The 27268-nt window shown below is 41.2% G+C and overlaps 1 protein-coding gene across 1 annotated transcript in view; it reads left to right on the top strand.

The window, feature by feature from the left end:
• Positions 1-702: 702 nt before the first annotated feature.
• Positions 703-27268, top strand: part of TSPAN3 (tetraspanin 3) — a 36472-nt gene continuing 9906 nt past the window's right edge. The window contains exons 1-5 of the mRNA XM_065558418.1: positions 703-2568; positions 3983-4233; positions 21432-21623; positions 22538-22612; positions 26323-26424. Of these exons, the coding sequence (XP_065414490.1) occupies positions 4150-4233; positions 21432-21623; positions 22538-22612; positions 26323-26424 (453 nt within the window). The 5' untranslated portion in view covers positions 703-2568; positions 3983-4149. The remainder of the gene's footprint in view (positions 2569-3982; positions 4234-21431; positions 21624-22537; positions 22613-26322; positions 26425-27268) is intronic.

Genomic DNA, 27268 nt, shown 5'->3' with positions numbered 1-27268 from the left:
CCAAGCACATGTTTGGGGCGGCACCTGGTAAGGAGCGGCCAATCTTGGGGTGGTGGGGGGCAGTGCGGCGCAGCATTCCGCGGGGGGCGGGGGGGCGCTCCGGCGGCGCGGCGTGCGGTGGGGGGGCGGCGCTCGGGGGGGTTCCGGGGGACAATGAGGGACAAGGTCCCTCCTCCTGCAATATGTAGATGACTTGTTAATTGCCGCTGTGGGTCTAATCCCTTGCCTTAAAGCCACTGTGAGCCTCCTAAACTTTGCTGGACTCCGAGGATATTGGGTAGCACAGAGTAAGGCTCAGATTGCCCTCACAGAAGTACAATACTTAGGGCTTCACATAAGGCAGGGAGAGCGCCAGCTTTCAAACGAAAGAAAGGAAGTTATCTGCCAAATTCCTATCCCAAGCAATCATAAACGGCTCAGGGTGTTTCTGGGCATGGCAGGCTTCTGCAGAATATGGATCCCAGAGTTTGGACTGTGGGCTAAACCCTTGTACGAATGCGTTAAGGGAGTGGATCACGACCCCTTTCACTGGTCCTCAGAAGCCGACAAGGCATTTAAGGCTTTAAAAAGGAAAGCTATTGGACACCAGAGGTTGTACCAAGTGGAATCCTCAAAAGTGGGTGTGCTCGCCCTGGTTTGTTGCTTCAAAGCTCTGTATAGAAGTTATTTTACTGGAAGGGTGTATAATGGCAATGGGTATGTGTTCATTGTTGGGAAAAGGTGTATGAGTTAAAAGTGGAAGTTTCCTTTGTAGGTTAAAAGAAGCCAAGAAAGGGAGAAGGAAAAAGAACAGAACGAGTTAACTGGAAAATATAGCTAGCAAGCTCAGTCCAAAGATAAGATGCTGGCCCCATCCAAGGACATTGTTCACAGCTAAGACTTGGCTGACAACCAAGAAAAGGGGGGCCTGAATGTGCCCAAGCAACTATGAGATCTGCAAAATACTGCCAGGCATTAATGAAATGTGTTAGGTTTCTTTTCTCACAGATAAAAGAAGTGCTAACCAAAGACCATAGCAGCCCTGGGTCTGCTGGACCTCACTAAGCCGCTCCAACTGTATGTGCATGGAAGGAAAGGGGTGGCCCTGGGAGTGCTTACTCAGTTATTGGGCACCTGGAAACATCCCATGGCATATTTCTCTAAACAACTGGATCGAGTTGCCAAAGGGTGGCCGGCATGTTTACAGGCGGTCGCAGCAACTGCCCTAGTGCTTGGGGAAGCCGAGAAACTGACACTGGGGGGAATTGTGCAAGTGTATACTCCCCACATGGTCCAAGCCCTGCTGGATACTAAGGGTGGTCTCTGGCTTACACAGGCTCGGGTAGCTCGGTATCAGGCTAAACTGTTAGAAAATCCTAAAGTTACCCTACAGACCTGTCCCTCCCTTAACCCAGCCACCCTGTTACCGGAGACAGAGGAGCAGGAACACGACTGTTTGGAGGTCATAGATGCCCAATACTCCAGCTGCCCGGACTTAAAAGATCAGCCGCTCCCTAATGCAGACTGTGAGTGGTACACCGACGGCAGTGGTACTGTTACAAACGGACAAAGGAGGGATGGCTCCACTCCATGGAAGGAAAAATCCTCCTACCGAAGAATCTAATATGGCTAGTGCTACAGAAACTACATCAGACCACCCACGCTGGCAGAGAGGCTTCCCTACGGTGGCCTGATGCTTTGCCCCTTGTTTTGCTCCGAGTTCGCGCTCTCCCTAAGGGCAGATTAGGACTCAGTCCCTTCGAGATTATGTTTGGAAGGGCATGGCCTATGAACGGTACACCGGTTCTGGCAGGGGAGTGGGAAATGGGGTGTGGCTTTTTATCTCAGTATATGTGCTCTCTGTCTGCTGTTCTCTGTTCTCTCCACAGGTATACCAGCGATTTGCAGCCACTCCCGCTGGATGCCCCTGTCCACTCCCTGCAACCTGGTGACTCCGTTCTCGTTCGGACCTGGAAGGACGAGCGTCTCCAAGAGAAGTGGAAGGGACCCCACACCGTCCTGCTCGTCTCCCACACAGCAGCAAAGGTCGAGGGACACAAGAACTGGATTCATCACTCCCGTCTGAAGGCAGTGCCCGCTCCTGAACGCTGGACCGTCCAGCCTACGGAAAAGGACTACCAGCAACGATCTGTGACTTAAACTGTTATTCAAAAGACAATAAGGTCTACTGGGAATGCCCTGTGATCTCTTTGGACAGTCGCAGCGCACTCCCCGCTAAAACTCTGATCATTGGTTGTGTTTATTCTCACAGGGCTGGCCTAACCTGGTGGCCTGGTCCCTTTTGTTTTCAGGCTGCCTGCTATTGGTAATTGTTATTTTGTGAGTATTTGGGGAATTGTAATTGTTAAGCCCCAGGGTCACCTGCCCAAAAATGGAATCAGGTCCAGGGTCTGCCACTGTGTTACTCTTTGCCATAGGGGCATTCCTCTCATTGACTCCCATTTCCCCCACAGGCTTTCGAGCAGTGGAAGGCCCAGGAAAGGGAACCCACAGTTTTCTATTCCCTTTGGAGTTGGTTGCCCGACCTAGGAGGACTGGGGGGTGGCCTTGTGCGTCTCCTCCTCACAGGTGTGGTACTATGCCTGGTCACTCTCCTCCTGATTGCTTGTTTTAAGATGCTCCTCCATAGGCTTTGTGCCCCCCGTTCCCCCAAAAATCCTGGCATACCCTCTCGTTAAGAACCCCAGCTCCATGGCACTCAATCGTATCTTGTCCACAGAATATAAGAAAACTCAGCCAAAAGCTTGTTGAGTATTCTCAAAGGAGGGAGTTGTTGGTGTCACTAGGCATCACCCTAGGTAACTCAGAGGGTTGGAAGACCTGAGAGTCGATGAAGCCCCCCTGCTCTAGGCCAAAGTGAATCAAAGCCCCTGCATGTTAAACTTTACTAACCTCACAGGCCAGCAGCTGGGAAGCAGTAGTGATAAGGGAAACCTACATGCTTCTAGCTAAAGGACAAGATTACTTGCAGAAAAAAAACAGTGAGAACAAGCTGCATAGCCAAGGTTGTGTACTGTAGCCAGAGGGAGAAAGGGGGAGAGGTGGGAATGGAGGAGGGGGGGTGAGAAAGGACGGGGGAAGAAGGGAAAGGCTTAGTTACAAACTGTATAAAAGACAAAGGCTGCTTATGTTGGTGTGCTTGATTTGAGATGTGCCTGTCTCCTTGCACCACTTTGAGATCTCAAATAAACTTTGATTGCTTCTCCACCCTGGTGTGTTTATTGGCATGACGCACACTGGGCAACGGACCCCACTGTTGCTGTCCTCGGGCACTCTGTGCCGGCAACAAGCTGACTCATTATTTTTGAACATCTGTGATTGGCAATGCTGCATATCCCAGGCTAACACCATAACAACTGGTCCACCCTCTCTCTACCTAGCTCCTGAATCCCACTCCCATGCCTTAACCTCAAAACCACCTTGAAATTCTCCCGTGCTGCGAGTTCCCACAATACTTAGTTTTCCTTAAAGCCTTCTCTCCTGGTGTCAGGGGATTATGGGAGAAACTTCACTTTAACCAAAGGCATTTTCTACTCCTCCTGGGTGTGGAGAAAAGCTTTAAACCGTGACCTGGGTGTGTCCTAAAGGTGCAGAACCTAGAAGCCAAATAAAATAATCCAAACTTATTTTTTAAATTGCATGATTTTGAAGCTCACCTCATGATTTTAGAGACCAGACTTGGGCTTATTGCCTGCACTGAGTTGGTGATACAGGGCCCCTTGTCCCGCCTGCTGCTCCTGGGCAGGCACCCAGTGCAGAGCTGCGCTCAACCAGCTGCCCTGTCCTCGCCCACCCTGACTGCTCCTTTGTGTCACATCACATTCCCCCGGCCATTCTTGGACACCCCTGACTCAGGGCCTTTCATGGGTGCCATGTCACAGGCCAGGCCCCACCGCCGTGTGCATGGGCGTACGATAAGGATGGGTGTGTGTTTGACCGACAAGGTCTTTCATTCCTTACATACATACCTTGCCCCCCACAGGGTTGCGGCTCCCTTAAGAGCAGAAGGGGGCGCCATCTTAGGTACCTCCCCCATCATGTGACAAAGGCAGCCGCCATCTTAGGCTCCTTGCTTGTCCCTTCCCGGATCACGTGAGGCAGGCGGCCAGCTGGCGGCGGCGGCGGCGGAGCGGAGAGGGGCAGCAGCGGATGGGTGCCGGAGCCGGAGCCATGGGGCAGTGCGGGATCACCTCCTCCAAAACCGTCCTGGTCTTCCTCAACCTCATCTTCTGGGTGAGCCGGGGGGTCCGTGGGGGCTGCGGGCCCGGGCTGTCGCCCTCTCCCTCTGCGAGGGGCTCGGTGCTTGCAGCGGGGCCGGGAGGCCGAGGGGTTCTTGACTTGCTCCCGTCAGTCCCAGACCCCCCTCCTCGGATCTGCGGGGGGGCTCAGCTCCGGGCCGGGTAGAGCCTTCCCCCCGGCGGGCAGGGGACGGGTCTAGCGCTGGGGCCTCGTGTAGCTGGGTGGGTGGGCTGCCGACCTGAGCTGGGGTGTCTAGTCGGACGCGGGCTTGGGAGCCCCAGCGCCGTACCCCCATCGGGGCTGTGCCTTGTTGAGGCCGCGGGGAGCTGCCTGAAGGATGATTAATGCTGGTGATTGACCGGGCTATGTCACTACTCACACCTCCTTCCAGCAGATAAACCCCCAGATCTTCCCACAGAGGGGAGAGGCTGAAAACACTCCCATCTTCTGCTTTTTAAATACGATATGTCAATTACCAGATACCTTTCCAATCTTGGGCCACAAAGATTCAGTAAATGCAAGTTAATGTGATAGGCTGCAGGGTGATAGGCACCTTAGAAGTACTCTAAGAGGTTTCCAAATAACCATACTCGACTTGAGCCTGGTTATGAAGTTCTAGTTTTTTAGATCTCTGCTGAATTCATTCACCTTTCTCAGTGCTGTTTGTGGTCCTCTAGTTACTAGCCAGATGGCTAGAAATTATATATCCCAAATGTATGGTTGGGGTGAGGTGGGCACACACGTTTCTTTAGAAGCCTTTTAATGTGATAAACAAAATAGTAATGTGCCCTTGCATTATAGTCTCAGTATAACTAATCATAGACTTTTTTAATTTCTTGCAATAACTGCAGTCCTTTACTCTTCCCCTGAATGTTAACTCTGCTGTAGCTAAAAACCATGCAGGCAGAAAGACAAAAGCTTTTCTGGGTTAGTAGAACAGTAGATCTTTGTAAGCCATGTTTTTAAATGTGGGCAGATAGGCTATATTGTTAACATAAAACCCAGTGTCATTTGGGCTATATCAGTATAACATAGCTTAAGTAAAGGAAACGCGATTTACAAATGATATGGTGGTGTGTTTAAAGTGCACCCTTTCCAAATTGATGGATTGGAACTGGGATTACAGTAATGCAAGATTGTTGTCCCAGCTGTTCAAAAATCTCAGGCTTTGGAAGGGATAGTGGGTAATAGAATATTAGAACAGAAATAACATTGATATAAATAGTTTAACTCTTCAAAATGGGGTTGGTACTAAATCTAATATCCCCATGTTCCATGGTGTGTGTTTTGGTCTTAAATTTTTAATATATATTTTAGTGACCCATGGCGGTACTGCAAAATCTGTATATATGTGCTGCCTCCTGTCCCACCATTTCTGACTGGATTTGCTTACTCTGAGATGACTCATACATTTGAGATTTGTTTTGATTTTTCTTGCATCTGAAGAAGTGAGGTTCTTACCCACGAAAGCTTATGCTCCCAATACTTCTGTTACTCTCAAAGGTGCCACAGGACCCTCTGTTGCTTTTTACAGATTCAGACTAACACGGCTACCCCTCTGATACTTTGATTTTTAAATTAGTGATGCATGTGCCATTTAGCCACAATAGCCTCTATAATATCGCTATTCATTTGGAGCACAGTGCATTGTTGGGTGTGGCTTTTAAAGGTAGGTTTGTGTTCTGTATTATGCTAAATATACTGTAGCTTGAACTAAATATTCATCCTGTGAAATTGGTTATATGTTGGTTGTAACTAGCCATGTAATTGTTTTGTAACTGGTGTATTTTTAGAGAGTTTAAAATAGATTGTTCTTGGTTAATTATATCAATTGGATTAGCTATAGATGACCACAAACTCAAATATGTTAGGTTTCAGAGTAGCAGCCGTGTTAGTCTGTATCCGCAAAAAGAAGAACAGGAGTACTTGTGGCACCTCAGAGAAGGTGCCACAAGTACTCCTGTTCTTTTAAACTCAGTTCTGTTCAATCATATGACTGCTTATCGTAGATTTAGTGATAATGTCTTCCTATGTTATGAACTTAAGTGAGAATTTTTTTGCACTTACAGCCTCCAAATATATAATTGTATGGTGACTCATTTGTGTAGTGACTGTTCAAGTTAAACAGTGGTTGGACAGCTGATTACTGTCATGGGAATGGTTCAGTGTAGGGTTATGAGGTTACTGATTTACAATAATGCTATTACCTTGGTTTATTGAGAGAAACTTGAGCATGAATCATTTAAAACATAGTGAAATAGTTTCTAGGACCATATGAAAATGTCTAATGTTTTTTTTAATGGGTTTGTGCTCCCAAAAGTTGGAAATATTGTTTTTGGCTGGGAGGGCATTCAGGGCAGTTCTGCTAATATGATCAATTGATGCTGAGCTGCCTGGAGAAGACGGTAGGTATGACAGAATTCTGAATTCAGCTGGCTTGTACTCTGATTTTGTTTTCATAATTTGTGGCATCAGAATGGGAAACTGCAGAATACCTACCTTTGCAAACATCAATTCTGGGATTAAAAATCTGGATCTTCAATTATAAATGCTAGAAGAGAAGGAAAAAATTCAGCTTTTGTTCCATCATCTACATATTACTTGTTGCTTCCTGCTCTGGTCTCAACATATGGCATTAATATTTGGGGTCAGCTTTGTTGGTTAAGTAACATGTTCCATATTATCTCAGCCATCTTTGATTTTTCATCTGTGTAGTTCCAGTTCTGTTAATTAGATCCTCCAGACTTCCACTAAGACTTTGGCAGTAGATTACAGCCTGTAATCTGTCAAATAGCTCTAAAATCTCCTGTGATTGCTTTTATAAATTTAGACCATCTGAGTCTCTTATGTAAAATATTGTTCAGTTTTCCCCGTGGTCCATTCTCAATACAAATACAACAAACTGCTGATGGGTGTCAGTGTAGAACTCTCAGGAGGATTGTGTCTACCAACTTTCACCAGGGAGACTGGGTCATAAATTCTCCTTTCTATCAATCAACAGATGCATGGTAGTTGAGGAAGAATTTGAACTTCCATTATGTGTTAACTCTTTCTAAGTACAGTTTAAATAGTGTGCTTGAATGCCCCTGACGTTTGTTTGCAGATGTTTAGAATGATTGCACCTGAGAAGCTCTCACTTTTTACTTTTGTTGTCTGAAGACTTCTTTGTACTTGTCTCTACAATCTTGTGTCACATCTTCAACTTGGACTTATATCAACTTGGTTCTGTGGCTTTGGTTTTTTAGTTGTTGGGCCATTTCTCATGTTCTGTATTATGCTAAATATACTCATGTTCAAACAGCTATCTGGTGTTTAATGCCAATGCTCATTCTTTCATTTTTTTTCTCCCCTTTAAAACTTCCTCTTTCTTCATCTATAGCATCTGGTATTGGGCCTATGAGTTTTAATCTATCTAGGGCAGTATATCCAGGGCAAAGTTCACTTAATGTTTTTTCCCTGATTGTTTTATGCTGCATTGAAGATAATGCTTTCTTAAAAGAAACTTGCAACTTTTTTTCCAAATTCAAGTCTCGGTCTTTCAGTGTTAGTGGCTGATCAGTAGTTGATCTCTGCTCTTTGGGGGCAATAGAGACTTTGTGAATTAAGCCAATCTTGAAGAGCTGTTGTAAGGCCTGGAACAGGGACTTAAAGTATCATGTTTAGATGTTTAAGACAGATAACATTGAGAATATCTTATTTTCAGTATCCCCAAACTGTCCATGTTTTGTTCTTCCATTTAATTAGACAGTTTCGTTTAATCTTGAGGAAACGGATCATGTACTACTTTGAGATGAGCATGAATCTTTTGTATCTTGCTATAACTCTTGACAAGGTTTACGTTAGTATTATTTTCACTGCTTCAGTTTATTCCATTTCTTGTTTCTACCACTTATGTCAGTTATGCTAGCATTTCTAAGAACAGATCAGCATTTCTGTTACTTTTAGTAGAATAAGAAAGTCACCTACTGAACACTAACAATGAAGACTGAAAAATAAGATGGGCTATTCATTTTCATGATGCCCTAGGCCTATGTTATCAAATCCCCTGCATCTTTCACGTTTTCCTAGAATCTAACATATCAAGCCTGCTAACAGGTAACTGCTCCAGCCACTTCTAGTTCTTCATCCAGTAACTTAATTTCACCCACAAGGCTGCCTTTGTCTCCACTCACCAATGGCTATACCCGTTCCTCCTCCCCCATTAAGCTTCTAGGCACTTCTGTTACTTTCTTACTGTTTGCTAGTATGCATTGTAAGAACTTTACTGTGCTTTTATTAACATTTCCTAGAATACCTATCAACAAAAATGGTTCAGTCTCTCCTGGAAGTCTGCAATCCCCCCTCCCCCATTATTAGGGTTCTTCATTCATTTTATCCTGATGATACCTCTAAACCTATATTCCCTTATTTTTTCATAGAAGGTTGCCACTGAGGCAAGTTTTTAGCAATTGGAGATAGGTGAGCTGGTATGCACTGACACGTGTATTTGTACTGCTGTCATACAGCCAGCCTGATGTATCGTTATCACTGGCCTTCATGCTCCTTTCCAGGCCTCTAGTGCAGAACTTCCATGATATGCCTGAGCTTCATGGCATGGAGAACAAGAATTCAGAAGTGGCTCTTGAATTGGTATACTGTAGACAAATGCCTTAAGTCAGGGGTTCTCAAACTGGGGGTCAGGACCGCTCAGGGGGTCATGAATTTATTACAGGGGGGTCACAAGCTGTCAGCCTCTACCGCAAACCCCGCTTTGCCTCCAGCATTTATAATGGTGTTACACTTTTTTTATATATTTATTTAATTTATAAGGGGGAGGGGTCACACTCAGAGGCTTGCTATGTGAAAGGGGTCACCAGTACAAAAGTTTGAGAACCACTGAATTAAGTTAAAGCTAGGGTATGGAAACAAACCAGCATGATGACTTCATCTTAATATGAAATGGTATATTTTAGCTGCCAATTATAACATTTATATTTTAGATAATTTATGAGGCATTTTTAAAAAATTAAAGGGAACATTATCAGGAAATATCAGTTACAACTTGATCCCCTCAGAAGGGTCAGCCCCCGATAAATAGATATTGAACTGCTCTACCCATTATTAATGTTTCCTTGCCAGAGATTAATCTTGGCACAAACATGAATAATGAAAGAAGAAAGCCTTACATTATAAAGCTATATCTTACTGATGTTGCACAAGACAATCTTGTGCTATCAAAGGACTACACGTTCTTTTTAAAAGCTAGATTAGCAATATCTAAATCTTAGACATGGCAGATATTTATGAAGACACACTGTGAAGGAATTTAGCTTTTGCTAGTACAGATAAACGAACATCTGAAGTTAGAAGAGCATCCACCAAACTTTGAAAGAAACAATAGGAAATCACTAGTAAATATTTCTGGAGAATTTTAAACATAATTACAGTGGAATAAAGAGATGCTAAAATCTCATTAAAATTTAAGATAGGACTTAGTAAATGGTACACTCATAAGCATGACTTAATGAATGGGATAGATTCTGGAACTAACTAAGGACACAATAGGGGAACATGCCAAGTTGTAGTTTTAAGGACTGTTGCTATACTGCCTCACAGGAATTGCATCACTGTTAGCGAGACAAGATGCCTTTTACTAAAAAGGCGAAACAAAATCAGGTATGTGATCCAAGACACCCACTGCATGGATGCTTTTCTTTACTCAGTAGGCTGAAGTCCAGAAACAGCTTTGCCTCTATCCCAAAATACTACTGGGGAAGGCTACACAGTAATAAAATTGCAGGAAATTGCTGACTTTGGAGAATCTGGTTCCTTCAGAACAACTCCCTCCAGGCATTGACCTCAAACCAAAACATTGGTGTACTCTAAATAGAGCAAGAGTTGGTATGGCAAAGATTAGTGACAGTATGACCACGTGGAAGCTGAGGAATGACCCCAAATGAGAATGTGGAGAATTCAGGCAAATATTTGAACACTGCCTGATGCAGTGCCCTCTGTCAATGTCCTATATGTATTTCTGAGGAACTCATAATGTGTGTGGTTTTTTTGGTGGTTTTTTTTTCTTCATCTATCCAAGTAATCCTTAAACTCCACATCATTGGTCATCTGAGTAGGTCAGGAAATGGATAAGATACGTAAGACTACCTATAAATGGAAATATTTCAGGATAGACGGATATGTTCATACAGAGGAAAATATTTTGAGAATAGCCATTTTTATCTATTAAACAGTATTTGCTGTTTATAATAGTAATATATTTCTAATGGGGGGGGGGGGGAGAGAACAAGTTTCCTGGGGGTAAAAATCTGGACAAGAGATTATGTATGTTATTGACTGGGAGCTTAGGCAGATAAGTGGCTTATGTAAATCAATGACAAATGGGGTCAGGGCAAAAAAACAAGGAAGGGGTATGTATCTTCTAACGTGCAAGCATTTAGGACATTGAAACATGCAACCTAATTCTTGTTTGGAGGTCTCCAGCATACCATGTGAATCCAGTTTTCAATGAGGAAAGGAGACTAATCTTAAGGAAAATGGGAACTTCATGCTGCTCAATCAGTTTCTAGTAGCACTTCATTCCTTTTTCTTCAGTTGTCATGTACCTTCTTCACATGTCTGTAGAAGTAGAACAATCTCTGCATCTGTTCTTTCACTGTGACAACTCTGCTGCAGTAGTGGCAAAAGTAATTTTTAAAAATTTAGTATTACATGATCTTGGGCCATGTCGACACTTGCAAGCTTACAGTGGCACAGCTCTACCAATACAGCTGTGCTGCTGTAAGATCGCTTGTGTAGCTGCTCTATGCTGATGGGAGAGCTCTCTCCCATTGACATGATATCAGATAAATGAGGGGCGGTAGCTATGTTTGTGGGAGAACGTCCCCCACCGATGCAATGCTGTGCATACGAGCACTTATGCCAGCAAAACTTTTATGTTGCTCGGGGCGAGGGTTCATACCCCTGAGTGACATAAATTTTGCTGGCATACAGGGTAGTGTAGACATGGCCTTAGTTTCAAATGAATGGTGCTGTTAAAAAGCTTTATTGAGAAAGTAGTCATTTAGCTTAATTTTGTGTGAATACAGGGTGGATAAAAATAAACATTTTTTTTATTTGAATCAGATTTTTTTTGATAAAATGCTTTTTGAGGGAAAAACCTATCTAAAGATAGTTTTAGTTAAGATACATTATATCTCAAAGATATATCATTATGGAATAGGGATTATAAATTCTAATTCTGTAGTATGAGACAATATATTCATGTAATGTTTAAGAAAAGTTTTGTAAACAAGTTCCAATTGGATTAGGGACCCAATCTTATGGGGCTCCAGGGGCTTCTGTATAGATTATTTAGGTTAATCTTTCTATCTGCCCAATGAGACTCAGTGCTCAGTCTAGAAGATACCATCAGAGATGCTTAGTTTTGCAGTTCTCAAACTTTGGATTTGTGTCTCCAGAGATAACATGCTTGTTAAAAGCAAAAATGTTTTTAAATAAATAAATATACAGAGGTGAGAAATAGTTAAATAAAACAATTTAAATGTCTGGTGGTGGTCGCCTCCTAATCCAGCATGGCAAGAAAATCCTCCAAATCTTAATGATTAACCTGTTGAATTGGAGATAGTTCACCTCCCAGTGACTTCATAAATATCTGCTTCAATTACCTTTGGTAAATGAAATGACCAAACAATTATTCATTTTCTGATATAGCTGTAAAACTAATCTGAAAAGTTTTCAAAATAAATCACTTAAATGTATAGGGTGTACCTTCTAAAAATGAAACCTACATCTGTCTCGAAGTTGTGAAGAATATGTATTAAGCTTCTAACAACCAACAAGAATGCACTTGTATATAGAAATCCACAATTAAATCGGGTCTTCCTGACTAGTGATTTAAATCAAATCCACCCTGCGTGAATATCACTTTTAGGTGGAAAAAATCAGAGGCTTTGCAGAACAGCTCTCTTGAACACCCAGCTCAGAAGAGTTAAAATTATATCGTGATATTAAATCATATGAAATAGTTCTAATACCACAGAAGAAGCTGGGACATGTAGAATACAGTGCAAAGTCTTGTACACTTTCCTTAAAAGGAGAATATTAAGAAAAGAAGGTCTGAGCAAAAACTAATACATTAAGGGATTTAATGAAAAGTGAGCTAAACAAGGGAAGGTTCAGCTGTGGCTAAACTTATAAACTAGCTGGCTTGAAGTCTCCTTCTGTGATGGTAGCTGGAGAATTGTCTCCATATCTCTTCAGAAGTTAAAATGAGAATTAATTCTCAAGTGTCATTTAGTGAGCATAGATGAGCCACTGGGCTACCAGTGGGAATCATTCAACTGAAATCCCGCGCTTCAACCACTTGTCATCTCTTGGGGTAAGTCCAGACTACCCGCCGAATCGGCAGGTAGCGATCGATCCCTGCATGCGCTCTCGTCGACTCTGGAATTCCACCAGGGTGAGTGGCAGTATCGGAGTTGATGGGGGAGCCATGGCTGTCAATCCCGTGCTGTGAGGACGGGAGGGAAGTCGAAATAAGATACTTCGACTTCAGCTGCGCTATTCCCATAGCTGAAGTTGCGTATCTTACATCATCGACCCCTCTTCTCTTCTCTTCCCCCCCCTCTTCCCCCCCCCCCCCCCGCCTCCTAGTGTAGACCAGGCCTTGGTGTGAAAGTGGCTTAATTTCTGCTGTGGAACTGTGGAAGTGAAGATCAGCAGGGTACTTTTGGTGGGAGGAGGGAGTGATTTTCTGGGAGTGTGTGTAAAAAATATATACTAAACTATGTTTAAACTTTTTAAAAAACTGATTATTTTTAAAGCTGCCCTCTTGAAACTGATATGGCATGTTTGAATTATTTCATTTGTTTTATTTTGAGACAGATTTTCAGGCAACAAATGTAGGCCCCAATCCTGGGAAGACCCACATGCTCTACTTTAAACCCACTAGTAGTCCCACTGAACTCCATTAAATAGTCGTGTGCTTTAAGTTGTTGCAAGATTGGGGCCTTAAATGTTTCCAACTCCTGATTGTTCCTACTATACTTGTTGTCATAGGTGTGTGTGTGGTTTTTTTTTTTTTTTTTTTTAAATGGAGCTTATAGCCAGTAGCAGCAAAAACAAGTTGGAAAGCTAAATGTGGTATCACTGAATAGTGTATGAAGTTTGAAATATTTTATCCAGCAAAGGAACACTTTACTTCATGGAAGAATCTTCATTGTTCTTGTGCAGTGCAAGGAATCTGGAAACAATAGAGGAAAGGTCAAGTTACAAAGCGCTCTCTCTCCATGATCCCGTGCATACAGAAAGAATGGGTGTGATAGGACTCTCTCTGTATATTTGAAACTTTCAGGCCAATGGTCCACTACCTCTTGTAATAAGAGAGATTTTGTATATATAATACCAAGTGCAAACGAATCTTAGCTCAGCCTTTTGCTTACGTGGTGAAAGTAATGTAATCTTTGTTCTGAAGTGCTGTGTTTATAGCAGCTACAGTTAAAGTTAATTTGGCATGTATACTTGTGTTACGTTGCTTTTAGTTTTAAAACAGTCTAAAAATCATGAGGATTATTACTACCTTCTTATTATACAGAAACAATTCTTTCTGCTTATTCAAACTGAGTGTAAGATCTGACAGCCACTCTAACAGTCTTTCAAAGTATACAGGTTATGAAGGATTGTTAGGCTGTGAGATCTTACACTGAAACAGTTTGTTCAGAAGAGCTTTCAAATAAGCATCAACACCTTGGTATGTACCAAAGGTAGAAACAAGAGGAATATCTTAATCCCCATAGGCTTTATTAACTCTTGCGTCTAGCGACCATGTAAAGGCAGATCAGACCCTGAAAAAATGACTGATCCAAAGAACTCCGTATGGTTTACCTAGCTTCTCCAAGTAACCCAATACCCCAAAGAGTCATTCACAAGGTAGCCTGTGCAATTCTAGAGAAATTTGTTGGTATTGCATGATGCTCCATTTTTTTTTCGAAGGAGGATGATACAAATATACAAAAAAGCTATTCAGATAATCTTTCCTAATATTCAGCCATTTTTCTTCAATTGACTTGTTGTTACTAGTCCAACTCTTGTACCATCCTAACCGCTCCTTTCTGGCCTGTTGATGCACTTCACACTTTAGATTTACCAAGCTCCCTTTCCCTCCATATGCTTATGTGCAAATAAATATTTCATGGTATGGCTACACTTATGACAGTATGTAGAGTAGACACTGCATGCCCAATTAGCACAGGTATTTATGTGGAGGATGAGGCACAGTTTAGACAGGTAAACACACCAGAACCCTAGGATGTATACCCTACGTGGCTGTCTTTGTGCCCAAGCAGTGCCTCCCACATCTGTTCTTTTAACTATATAGTATCACTCTGTCTCCCTGTTGCTAGAGCCTTTCACTGTGGTGTGGCGCTACATGTACCCTACATGCCACCACAAGTGAAGATAATCATTCTTAAGTCATCCCTGCAGCACTGGTCACTTCGCCCTCTTCTAAACTCCCTCTAGTCTTTGGGTGTTACTTTAATCCATATCCACTTTGTCCAAACAGATCTAAGTCTAATTATTGCAGCACACAAGTTTCATTGACTTTCCTTGATTTGGGTATTCATGAAAGGTTGATACACGTATTTTCTGCAGTTCAATTTGTAATATTGCTTTTTACATTCTAGAGCATTATTTATGAAATACATCTGTGTAAATCATATGCAGTGCATATAACTGATGTCAATTTAAGTCTTCTTACAATAAGAAAAGTGGCTATCACTAAAATGGCATCTGTTTCCTCAACCCATCTGTTTTCTCAGTGTATTCTATGTTGCATCTGACAGTGACTAAAAAGCTTTTACTAACTTTTACTGCAGAGCCATTGCAGTGCTGCGAGCCAGATTCTTTTCTAACTCGAACAACAGCAGAGTTGTTAAGAGTTCTGACTACAGAGTCTGGTGGTGGTGATGTGAGTGTCAGAAAAAAATGACTGTCAGATCTTAGATTGGGTTTGCAAACTTGTATTTTTTGATAGGCGAAGAATAAAATCTCTGTGTTGTGGCTTTTTTTTCCCTCCGATTTTAAGCAGGTTAAGAGATTGTTCTTAAATTTAATTTGTTAATAGATAGAAGCAGAATTATTCTAACTTTAATCTTCTGAATACAAGTTTTAAACTAGTATCTTGTCTGATTGTTAATTTAGATTATAAGAATTTTGGTTACAAGCTTAGTTGGCTTGAATAAATCTCTTCTAGATGGATGGTCTTTTTCTGCTATATTGATACGTACCCGGTCTTAAACGGGTTGTAAAAACACACAAAGCAGCAGCAATATGAGCTTGATATTGATGAATAAGAGTAGAAATTTGGAAGTCCATGTGTGAGATAAGTGAATCAGCACACTGCTCCACTCTAAAGCTGCATCTTCACATGTAAATTGACTTTAAAGATTCTGGTGAATGGTAACATACATGTTTAAACGTTCTTACATATGCAACACCAGCTTTAGTTAAGTCTTCAGTTGCTGTAATTTAAGTGCTTTATTTAAAGTTTTTACTTCAAAATAGTCATTATATGACATTACTTTCATAAGCACTGCATGTTTTATTCTGGATCAGCATTTTGATAGTATTAGTGGAATTCATGTCAATTTTTATTTTAGAAAGTACATCTCAAACAGTAAAAATTGTAGAATCTTAACAAATTGCAAAGATCCTAAGATTATAGAATTGACAACTGCTTTGCAGACAAAAATTTCCTTCCCAAATTATTCCTATGCAGCTATATGCTAAGTCTCAACTCCGCTTCTATGAACTGGGTTTTCTTGGGTGGGGGAAGAGAGAAGCCACTTAAAATTCCATTTAAAACACAGCAGAGAAGGACAAAGAGGCTCACAAATGGTGCTGATTTCAGTCTTCCTTTGCACTCTCCTCATGTCTGGTGACAGCTGCAGATGGTTTTCCCCTCTGCCGCCTTGCAAAATACCACATTTCTGACAAGCATCTTAATCCTTTGAAGTGGGGGATGACATCACTGGCACATTCACATGTTTCATTACTAGGCAACACTTAATGTAATTCCATTGTTCTATGGCTTCCCTTTAGTTCTTCACTTTATATCCCAAATGTACATGTCTGCATTGTTCCATTCTGTACATAAAATGCCAGTGTATTAGAGTTGAGCTAGAATTTCTAGTTGTCATCTCTGCCAAGCAACTAGTTTTGAAGGAAATAAGCCATTAAACATAACTCCGCTAAAATGTCTCATTTTTGTGTTTTGCCCCAGCTGATTTTTCAGTTTGCTATCTATATAGCACCTTATGTATTCAGTATTGTGCAAATGTGAACTTATTAGATAACTAATTGGAAGGGGTGTTGAGATTCCTATTGCTTCCATTTTATAGAGGCAGAGGTGAAATACCTTGCCCAAGGCCACGCAGTGAGCCACCAGCAGAGCCATGATTATACTTTGAGTGCGCCTGAATCTCTCATCCTTGTTTATTCTTTCACACTGTTACTTTGAATGCAATGTATAGTTGAATTTTCTGAATCTTCTGCATTTAACCTGTTGATTCAGCTGCCATATCTTCCACCCCTCACACTTCTATTATGGTAAATTAATGTAGTTTATGTGAAATGCTGTCAGATACATAAATTATAGTAAGTCCATTTTGCCTGTTTCATGCTGTGACAAGAGGGAGAGGAAACTTTTTTTTAAAAAAAGCATACTTCAAAGGTCTTCAGATATGTTGTTGGCCATTTTAAAGAGGACAGTGATCAATTGTTCTCCATGTCCCTTGAAAGTAGTCCAAGAAGGTAATGCCCTTAATCTGTAGCAAGGGATATTTTAAGTTAGATATCAGGAAAAACTTTCTAAATATAAGGGTTGTTAAGTTCTGGAGTAGGCCTCCAAGGGAGATTGAGTTCCCTATCATTGGTGGCTTTTTAAGAACAGATTGGACAACCATCTGTCGCAGATGGTCTAGGTTTACTTGGTCCTGCATCAGCACAGGGGATTGGACTTGATGACCTCTTGTAGTCCCTTCCAGCATTTCTATGATTTGTAAAAACAAAAGTTGGTAGGGGAAACAGGCAGGAGTAGAACCAGAAGTTCCTTAGCTCATTTTTATCAAATATCAGTTCTGTAAAATTGAAATACTTGGTACAACCTAATGGTAACACTTGTGCTTTACCACTTCTCAGACTTTTCTGAGAATAGGAGCCACAGAAGTTGTTTGGGTCCCATGTTGTACATTTAAGAGGACCTGTAATGGTGAAAATGACTTTATTCTTTTTTTCCCAAAAATTAGTATTTTCTCCACATGAGAATAAGACCTGTTTATGACAGCAGGAGTGTAGTTCTCAAATAGCTTCTGAAACTTTGCAGCAAGAGTAAACTTCAGCTGAGACACAATTTGTTTTGATAGTAAAGTTTCACACTAGTTAAACTACAGATTATTCCCTCCTCCCCTCAACATTTTCTATGTCCTGCATCACCATGAAATCTCAAATTATACACAGCCAAAATTTGTAGCTTTCATTGTTAATGGACATGCTCACAGATCAAGGCTAATATAGTCACTAATACCTTAGGTGAACAGTACCGTTTTTAGGCACTGATCTGGGACTTAAAATAAACTTATCCAAATACTGGCTTAACTTTATCCCTGTTCATCTCTTACCATATCTACTACACCATTTAACATCTCTCCAGTATCTCATCTTGTCTTCCTTTTCTGTTCACTTAGTAGCTTCCTAACGACTTCCCTTCTTATGAATGTGGGTGGTGGTTTCTTTTTTTTTTTTGTTTTTTGTTTTTTTTTAAATCCAGGCACGATCATGTTTGTCATTTACATTATTCAGGTTGCTTGTATATTAGATTCATCCCTGCCCGCACACTCATTGTGTTTAGATTGTAAGCCCTCCAAGGCAGGGACTCACTTCATTCGTGCAGTTTTTAACACAGTGGGGCACCCTAGGCCCTACAGTAATACAAATACGTAGTAGCATTAAGGTATAAATATTAATATGCATCTGCAATTAAACTACATAGCACCAGGGTCCCATCAGAAAAGACACAAACTGGATAAACCCCCAGAGCTACACTGCATGTGACTTCATATGTACAGATTGTCAGTCGCCTGTATATATCACTTTTATTCAAGTTCAAAACATAGTATACCCCAGGGGGGAAACGAAGACTTATATTGTCTCCAATACTAAAAGGTGTTAATCTAACATATTGAATCAGAACTACTCCCAAAGTGAGCTCAATGTTTCTAGCTCACCAAAGCCCCCGTGATGAACTGTCTTGATCCATTTTAACTCACTTTAGATAAATGATGATATTCAGGGTCATATAAAGACTCTGTAAAACCAGTTTGAATTAACCCCAAATGTTTTCAGTGTTCTAAAGCGATAGTCCATTTCCTTCAATACAGCTAGCTGTTCCTGGCCTAGGGAGCTCTGAAGGTTTTGGTAAAGCTTGTAACTTACTAAATGAATGTTAAGTACTAGCCATATCTATGGCAGTATACTAATGTAGTCCAGGAGACAGTGTAGTGACTATTAACTTCACTTGGCTTAAGGGTGCCCTGTTGGAAGACTGTTGAACACATCTGAACAGACAGAATATTATAACTGAGTATACAGCATCCACTATTTTAGTTGCATCAGCTTACATTCTAGATTGCATAGTTCTCCCATTTAAGCTGTTCAGTGCAGAATTCACCTTGAGTGTTTTAGATGTTGACATGGGGCCAGGGGATGTGAAGAGAGGACAGTGGGTTCATTGTATAACTAGAAAAGGGAATACAGAGGCAGAAGTACTTGCTGCTACTGATGTACCGTGTGCTATCTTATGGGCCCAGTCCTGCAATTTTTGTGAGTGTAATTCCATTGAAGTCAGTGGAAATCTTACTGCAGTCAGAATTTAGGATCAGAATGATGTTGTGCATGCAGCAGTTTAGAGTTAGAATTTTGCAATAAGTTGCATCTCTACAGTTGTAGTAGAGAGAGCAATAAGATCTTCAGTATGAATCTGCCAGTAAGTTACAACAGTATAGGTAATTTCCTCTTTGTGCAGAAACTGGCTAGTTCGGACAATACTTCTGAGAATATTTCCTTTGAAGTTGAAATCTTACCATATGTATTCTGTAGATATGCACCACACTGATAATACACAGCGATTGTCTGACTTGTGTACTGTTCATAGTGAAGAATTTTATTTGGACTGGAGATATTACCTATTTAAAAATGGAAATGGTGTTACATAGGTTACACAAAAGGGATCTTGGTTTTAATTTAATCTTTTCCTTACTAAATAAAGATAAAAATATTTACATGTGCACCCATTACTCCCAGCAGTTGAAATAGATGATCTATCTACCTGCCTAGTTAAGTAGCAAAATGGAAGAAAGTAATACATCTTGGAGTATAAAACCGTTCCTGTATCTGAAGGAAGAAATCTCTGGATTATCTGCAAGTAGCTAGCTGTTTGGATTTAACCGAATCTTAGGGCTTGTCTACACTGGCACTTTACAGTACTGCAACTTTCTTGCTCAGCTGTGTGAAAAAACACCCCCCTGAGCGTAGGACGTTTCAGCGCTGTAAAGCGCCCGTGTAGATAGTGCACCAGCGCTGGGAGCTACACCCCTTGTGGAGGCGTGAGGTTTCTTTTGTTTTTGTTTAGAGCGCCACAGCAGCTCTTCAACATTGCCAGCATAGACTAGCCCTTAGAGTATGTCTACACTGGCAAGTTTCTGCACCACAAATTATACCACTTTTATTAAAACGCTGGAATTAAACCACTATTGCATGTTCACACTGTGCTCCTTGTGACGCTGAAGCGCATCCACATTAGCAGCTCTTGCAGTGGCGAAGAGAGCAGAGCATTGTGATAGCTATCCCACTGCAACTGGCCACAGGGTGCTCTGGGAAGGGTTTGCAATGCCTCATGGGGCAGGCACAACGTCACATGATGCAGGTTTCCCAATCCCATTGTTCCATGAGCATCTTACTACACTGCCAGCTGCTTTTCAATTGAAGTGGGTTGGGGGAATGTGTGAGTGTATTGGGGGGGGGAGAGAGACACTGTTTTGGGGGACAGTGTGTCAGCATGCTGTCTTGTAAGTTCAGACCGTGGCAGGAAGCGATCAGTCCTGAGGCAGGGGGAGGGGGAAACCCCAACATCAGCCCGCGCCTCCCTCCCTGGGTTCTCTGCACAGCGTGCGCGCTCGCACACACCTGCCTCTGTTCAACAGCACAAGCATTCCACATTAATGGTTTGCTTTGTGTCCCGAAGCAGATCAGTACAGCTCGCAAGGGCTGTCATAAATGATGCTTTGAAAGGGGAGAGGTGCATGTCTCCAGGGCAGCCAAGTTCAAAACAATGAGCAGAGCGGTCACTTGAGGCATTATGGGACAGCTTCGGAGGTCAATTACCGCGCAGAAAGCAATCAAGTGGCTGCACTGGCAATAGAGCGCTGGAGCCTCTGCGCAGATAGCCTTATGACTCTCGTCGAGGTGGGGTTTTGGTTTTGTGTGTTTTTTTTTTTTTTTTTTTTTTTTGCAGTGCTGCAACTGAGTTTCTGCACACAGTGGCTTGGCAGTGTATACACATCTGCAGTTTGAGCGCAAAAAACTGCTTTACTGCACAGAAACTTGCCAGTGTAGAGACACCCTTACTGTCAACAGTATTAGGAGTGGTGTATGACCAGTTATTTAGACAATCAGGCTAGTTCATGGGATTCATGTTTGGGAAGGGGGCACACAGGAGTGCAATGTTCACAACACAACCTCTCTTCTTCCCTTATTTCAGGGTAAGGTGGTTAGGTGGAGGTGAACTGACTCCAGTGTTTGTTTAGCTTAGATGCCGATGACTTGGGGGTTAGACTGGGGTTCAGCCTTTCACCTAATCTAACCGATATCTAGACTAGGTAAAACACTGGAGTTAACTATGCACTAACCTCCACTTTCCCCAGTCTAGATATAGCCAATACTTCACCAGTCATCAGATACGTGTCTATATCTGTGGTCATACAGAAGGGCTGTTGAATTGACATTAGAAATGCTTGCTAAGGTACTCCTTATGAAATTATAACCACTTGTAGAGGATTGTGGTTTTTTTTAATAAAAATTAACTGTTGGGATTTATGAAGAATTTGATCACCCTAATTTTTTTTTTTTTTTTTTTTTTTTAGGCCGCAGCAGGCATTCTGTGCTATGTGGGAGCCTATGTCTTCATAACATATGACGACTACGATCACTTCTTTGAAGATGTCTATACGCTTATTCCAGCAGTGGTTATAATAGCTGTGGGGACACTTCTCTTTATTATTGGACTTATTGGGTGCTGTGCCACAATCCGTGAAAGTCGCTGTGGGCTTGCCACTGTAAGTTGCTGTTTCACATGAATTTTTGAGGCTTTATTGTATGTTCTGATGTATATTTGGCCTTAGTGTTCCCTTTGAATGAGTAGAGTGTTACTGATGGTGTTAAAATGGGCACTCAAGTATGTTTGGTTTTTTTAGATATTTACTCAGGTAATCTTGTTTTACAATCTCAGTATTTTTTTCTTTACCTATTTTATCCTAAAATACTTCTCTTAATTTTTTGTGTTGGAACATATTAAAATCAGCCTTTTTAGTACTAAAACTTTATACAAAATCCTTCCAATGTCCCTCTTCAGAATAATGATCTGCTTAAAGTAAAAAGATTAATACTGTGAATGTTTTTGATACATTTGTATTCAATTATTTAAAAATTTTTTCTTGAAAACACATTCGTGCTTAAGAAAGCTGAAACTTAAAACTAAAATTATTGGATGGCACTGGTGATGGAATCTCACTACAAGTATTTTGTAGTGTAATATTAGGAATTGGGGCTGTGTTGTCCAAGCTGTACTTGTGTTTAAATTAGTACTTCAGTTTCTGTTGTCGCTGTATGCCATCTATTCACATATGTATTTGAGTAAAATAATAAAATATATGTATGGTACTAAGGTATTTAAAATTTTGTCACATAATAGATAAGTGTCCTGTGGGCTGTAATACTTTGGTCCAGTTTTGGTTGGATTTCATCTGCGGGTGCTGGGTGGCGTTGGTGGCCTGTGATATACAGGAGTTCAGACTAGATCTAGTGGATAGATTATTTGGAATGATCCACTCAGTTGACTTTCTATAAATTGCTTGTTAAGTTCGTAACTTGCCTGGCAACTTTGATAAACCCGAAAGGCAGAGTTTAGGTTCTCAAAAGGCATGTCAGCAAAGCTACGTATTATATAAATATTTTGGATTGTATTTAACAGTTTGTGATCATCCTCCTCTTGGTTTTCATCACTGAAGTTGTGGTAGTAGTTCTGGGATACATCTACAGAGCAAAGGTAATAAAAACTGTCTTCTAAAGTCCAATAAATGTTGTAGATTGTGACCAACCTGCTGCGGGGGGGGGGGGGGAGAACTTCCCATTTTTACTGCAGGTATACTTACGTTTGGGATTTTCTAAAACTGCTATTGGGTATTGTAAAGATGTTTTGATTCTCTACGTTGTATAAGATCAAAGAAAGGTGCAGGCCTAAATGATAGCAAAGATTGGAAAAAAATTAAACCTATATTGAAACAGATCTCTTCAGAGGTCTGGAAGTAAGTAGCTTAAAATAATGTTATGGGGTACTCCAAACTTGGATGAAAGATGGCTAATTACTTAAAATAATAATAAAAAACCTGATAACTCACTTGCTTTTTAATTTTATTCTGGCTTTACAACAGGGCTACAATTTTTTTGAGAGGTAGTGTGGGAATAATTTATATACAATTCAGCCTGATGTTTAGTAGGATTTTGTCACTGAAGAGTGAGGTGAAAAGCTGATACACAGTAAATAGAGTTATGCCATAATTGGCGTGTCTCTGTTTGCCAAGCATTCTATTCTGTTTTTAAAAGCATTTTGAATCGGTGTGCAGCATAGGCTGCACTGCATTTGGATATGTTGTATGTCGATGCTTACCCAACTTAATATCTCGTTTTTTGGGGGGTTTTTTGTTGCTCTTCAAGGTGTCTTAAAGTAAGCAGCCCAAATGGACTGGGTACTTACTGCAACACCCCACCCCCAAAGCCCCCTTTTGGGTCAGGACCCCCGCAGTCACAACACCATGAAATTTCAGATGTAAACATCTGAAAATGTGAAATTGACTAATTTTCAAATCCTGTGGCTGTAAAATTGACCAGAATGGACTGTGAATTTGGTCGGGCTCTGTAGGTTGAAATCGACACCTTGACTAGCCATTAAAAGTAAAATAGGAAGACACTGCAGTTCCTGAAACTACCTAAACAATGAGCAGCTGTGTTCTACATCAGCAGTAGCTTCAGAGTAGTTTTTAGGGGTAGTTCCAAACAAAGTACAATGCAGTACTCTAGTCTAAAGATCAAAGGTATGGATTACTGTGCTCAGGTCTGGGTTGAGCCTCAGCCAGCTCATTCTCTTCCAAATCCCAGTCTCTAAGAACTGGGAAAACAAAACCCACATCATTCAGATCAGATGAAAATGAGACACAGACCTACCTGTCTCCTGCCTGTTTATGACCCTGGAAGCCAAATATATTTCTCACTGTTGTCTCACATGACTTTAGACAGAAAGGGCAACAAAATAGAGCCTAGATATCTGGTAGAAAAGAAGTTGCCCCAAACAACCCTCTACTATTTCTGGTGGGGGGGCAGGTGGGGAGAGGAGGAGTGAAATCATTCTAGACTAGTAATGTTCTGCTAGCCAATAGCTGGAAAACACACTAACAGCCATACAGTCTTGTTATCAAAGGCTGCTGAAGGATCTGAAAGTATCAACATATACCTGATCATTGTTTGCTGCCAGGAGGAGTTAATCAGCAAAGACCAGAGCTGTGTACATCTTGTATTCAGAACAAGAGAGTGAACAGGTTTAAAAAAATGGTATCAGAATTGCCTTGTCACAGATTTCCACAGAAGGGAAGACTGGACAATAGTTGGCAAGATTGAGTATCAAGTGAGACTGAGCCCAGTGACAGCTTATTTGGGGAAGCTGGCATTGTGGACTTCCAAATGGAGGCATAACTAACCTTTGGTGCATTTGAAACTTTCCTACATCCTTCTGTTAGTGATGAGGCCTGGGTCCAATTTGCACACTCCCATTTTACCTAGAGCGATGATGTGTTTATCTTCTCCATGCATTCCTCCATGACAGCAGCCAGCCCATTTCAGGTCTCTTTAGTTTTGTCTACTAAATGAGAAGAAATTTCCTCTTGAAAGATTAATTTCCATATGGAGGTAGCTGGGATTAATCAGTCTGTCAGTCAATTGAACAGTTCCAGACTTGTCTTCTGGACAGAGTAGTGGAGGCTTTCTTCACCTCAGGCACAGGATTTTAAAAACTCGGTCAGTTGGAGTTCAAGTCTTCTGCCATCTGTACTAAACCTCTGCCCTGTGCGGTTCATCTGTATGGGCTGTTTCACACACAAATGTGCACCAAAATAACAAAGGTTGAATTGACACCAATTTAGCTATTTTGGGGGCAAATTTATGCGTGGACACTCTTATTTCAGAGTAAAATTGACTAAATGAACTCTAAGGTCAGTAACAAATTTAGCATACACCCATTTTAGCCAACTTTATTCCAAAATAGACTGGCACCAAAATAAATTGATTTCAGTGTACATCGGTTTACTTTCCTGATATAAATTATAAGCATCTAGTTGAGAACTATATATGTTTAGTTAGTTCTTGATGTCTTTAGAATAGTAGCAATTACTTTTACATTGTGTGAAGCAAGTTAACAGCTCTATAATTCAGTTAGTGTTGATTACCATTCATGTTAAACTTTTTAAGAGTATCCTTGTCACATGTAATTGTTACTTAAAATACAGGTTACTTGATTCTGCACTCTAGGAAGATTTCCCCCCCCCCCCCCCCTTCAAAAAAAAATGAGAATACCAGCTTTTTCAAAGGGAAACAGGTGTTGGTTGCTCAAGGCACCATTTCAAGTGTCAACAGCATTGTTATTATCTGCAATGGGGCTGGTAGCTATTCCTCACCCAGTAAGTGTTGTGTACGGTGTGCTGCCACCACCTTCTCACATGAAGAGTAGATGGTCAGACAAGGAAAGTGGTGCTGTGTGGCTGACCCTAGTGGGGGGAAAATTTGATTACTATTATAGTAAATCCCAAAACAGGTTTAATCTTTGAGGATTTCCTCCCAAACATCCGTGCCTACTCTCCAATCAGTGTGACTGCACCAGGGCTGTGCAGGGCAGAAGGAGCTAGGAAATGGGCAGAGTTAAGAGAGATGCCAGTTGGCTATCCTGAGCCAAATCCTACCCTTAGTTACTCCTTTAACAACAAACGGTTGTAACTGATGCCAGATCTTTGCCCCTCTAAGTTTTACTGTCCTGATTCAGTGTTCTAGGACAAGATTTCTGGCGCTGAGCATGATGATTGTCACCACGCTATAACTCTTGGTCCTTTCAAGAACATGCCCAATGATCTATCCTGTGCTCCGTATCCAATTAACTTCAAATTCCTCACATTTGCCTTGGGCCCAAACCTAACTTACAGGTTGGAGGCTATTTCCTCAGTTGTTGGTATTTTTGAAAGAGTGGGGTAGCAAAATTCATGCTTCTAAAGGAAGCTCATTTGCAAACTTAAGTCTGTAGTTGGTGTAGCCTCAACCCCATAATAAATGCAATGAAAGAGGGGAAAGTGATGTCTCAGCACAGAAATATAAACTGTAAATTTCTAAAATACTGTATAGATGTCCTGAAGCAGCTTAAGGCCCCAAATTCTGTGTAAGGTAGTTTATTCATCCTAACTTTCTGTGCAGAGTATTCTTAATTGTAACTCTTAACCGTTAGCATTAAATTAGTATTTGGTTTGTATTTTGTACAATCAGAATTCCAAAAGAGAAACCATTTCTCCAAAGTACGGTAATCTGTAAAACACAATAATTAAGACTCAACTAATCGGGTGCCTTGGCTTACTCAATTATTTACAGCTGAAAACAGGACTGTGCTGCCCAGAGTTGTACTACTTGTACCAATATTTTGAAAGTGCACTAATGTTTGCTTTATAGGTGGAGGATGAAGTTGATCACAGCATTCAGAAAGTGTATGATGCATACAGTGGGACAAACCCTGATGCTGCCACTCGCGCTATTGATTATGTACAGAGACAGGTGAGAGCCAACATAATGGAAAGTTTATTGTAATTGTAGATCTCATGAAGTCCATATTCTATTGCCTTGGGGTTTGTTAGATGCTGTCCACAACTTTGATCAAGATTATAAGCAGTAGCTTGGTCACTATATAAACAGAGTTAAACCTACTAGTACCCATGACACTTAACTGTTTAGCTGTTTCAAGAGACCTAGGCTGTCACATAACTATCCTTCTGTAACCACTTCAATGTGCTTTTTGTCTCCCTTCAATATTTCTCTGCAATAGGACATCCCAGAGTACACTGCCCCATCTGCTGCTTGCTCACTATAAAGATGCGGAAACAAATGCAGTTGTGGTGGCGTAAAAGCTATTTGATTGACTTGAAGGGCCCTGATTGGCTTTATTTTATCTGTGGCAGGGGATTTTTTGGCAGAAACAATCTCACCAAGTTTAGACAAGATCCAGTGGCTTCTGGCGTTTTTTACCATTATAAATTTTTAAAAACTAGCCTACAGAGTTCTCTACATTAGAACTCCAATCTGTGCATTTGAACAAACGGTATCACTGGTGGGAGGTCTTGGGTTGTTTTTTTTCCCCCTGAAATTCCCTAGTGAAGGGAAAGTTGAGACTTGTAATTCACCACTGATGAAACTCCACTGCTGGAAATCTCACAGGGGCTTTTCCTGTCTACACTGTAGCCTCAAGTCCAATTTTTCTTCAAACTCTTTAAGAAGTTTTGAACAGACTTACAAATTCTTGTCACGTAGATATTGGCGACAAAACAATACTAATTAAAATAAATAATAAATATAGAAAAACTATTGTTGTAACAGGAGATTTGAGATTACTTTGACAGGGTAT

Source organism: Chrysemys picta, chromosome 10 (genome assembly GCF_011386835.1).
Source record: "Chrysemys picta bellii isolate R12L10 chromosome 10, ASM1138683v2, whole genome shotgun sequence".
Classification (NCBI taxonomy): Eukaryota; Metazoa; Chordata; order Testudines; family Emydidae; genus Chrysemys; species Chrysemys picta.
This window is presented reverse-complemented; position numbering and strand designations above follow the sequence as displayed.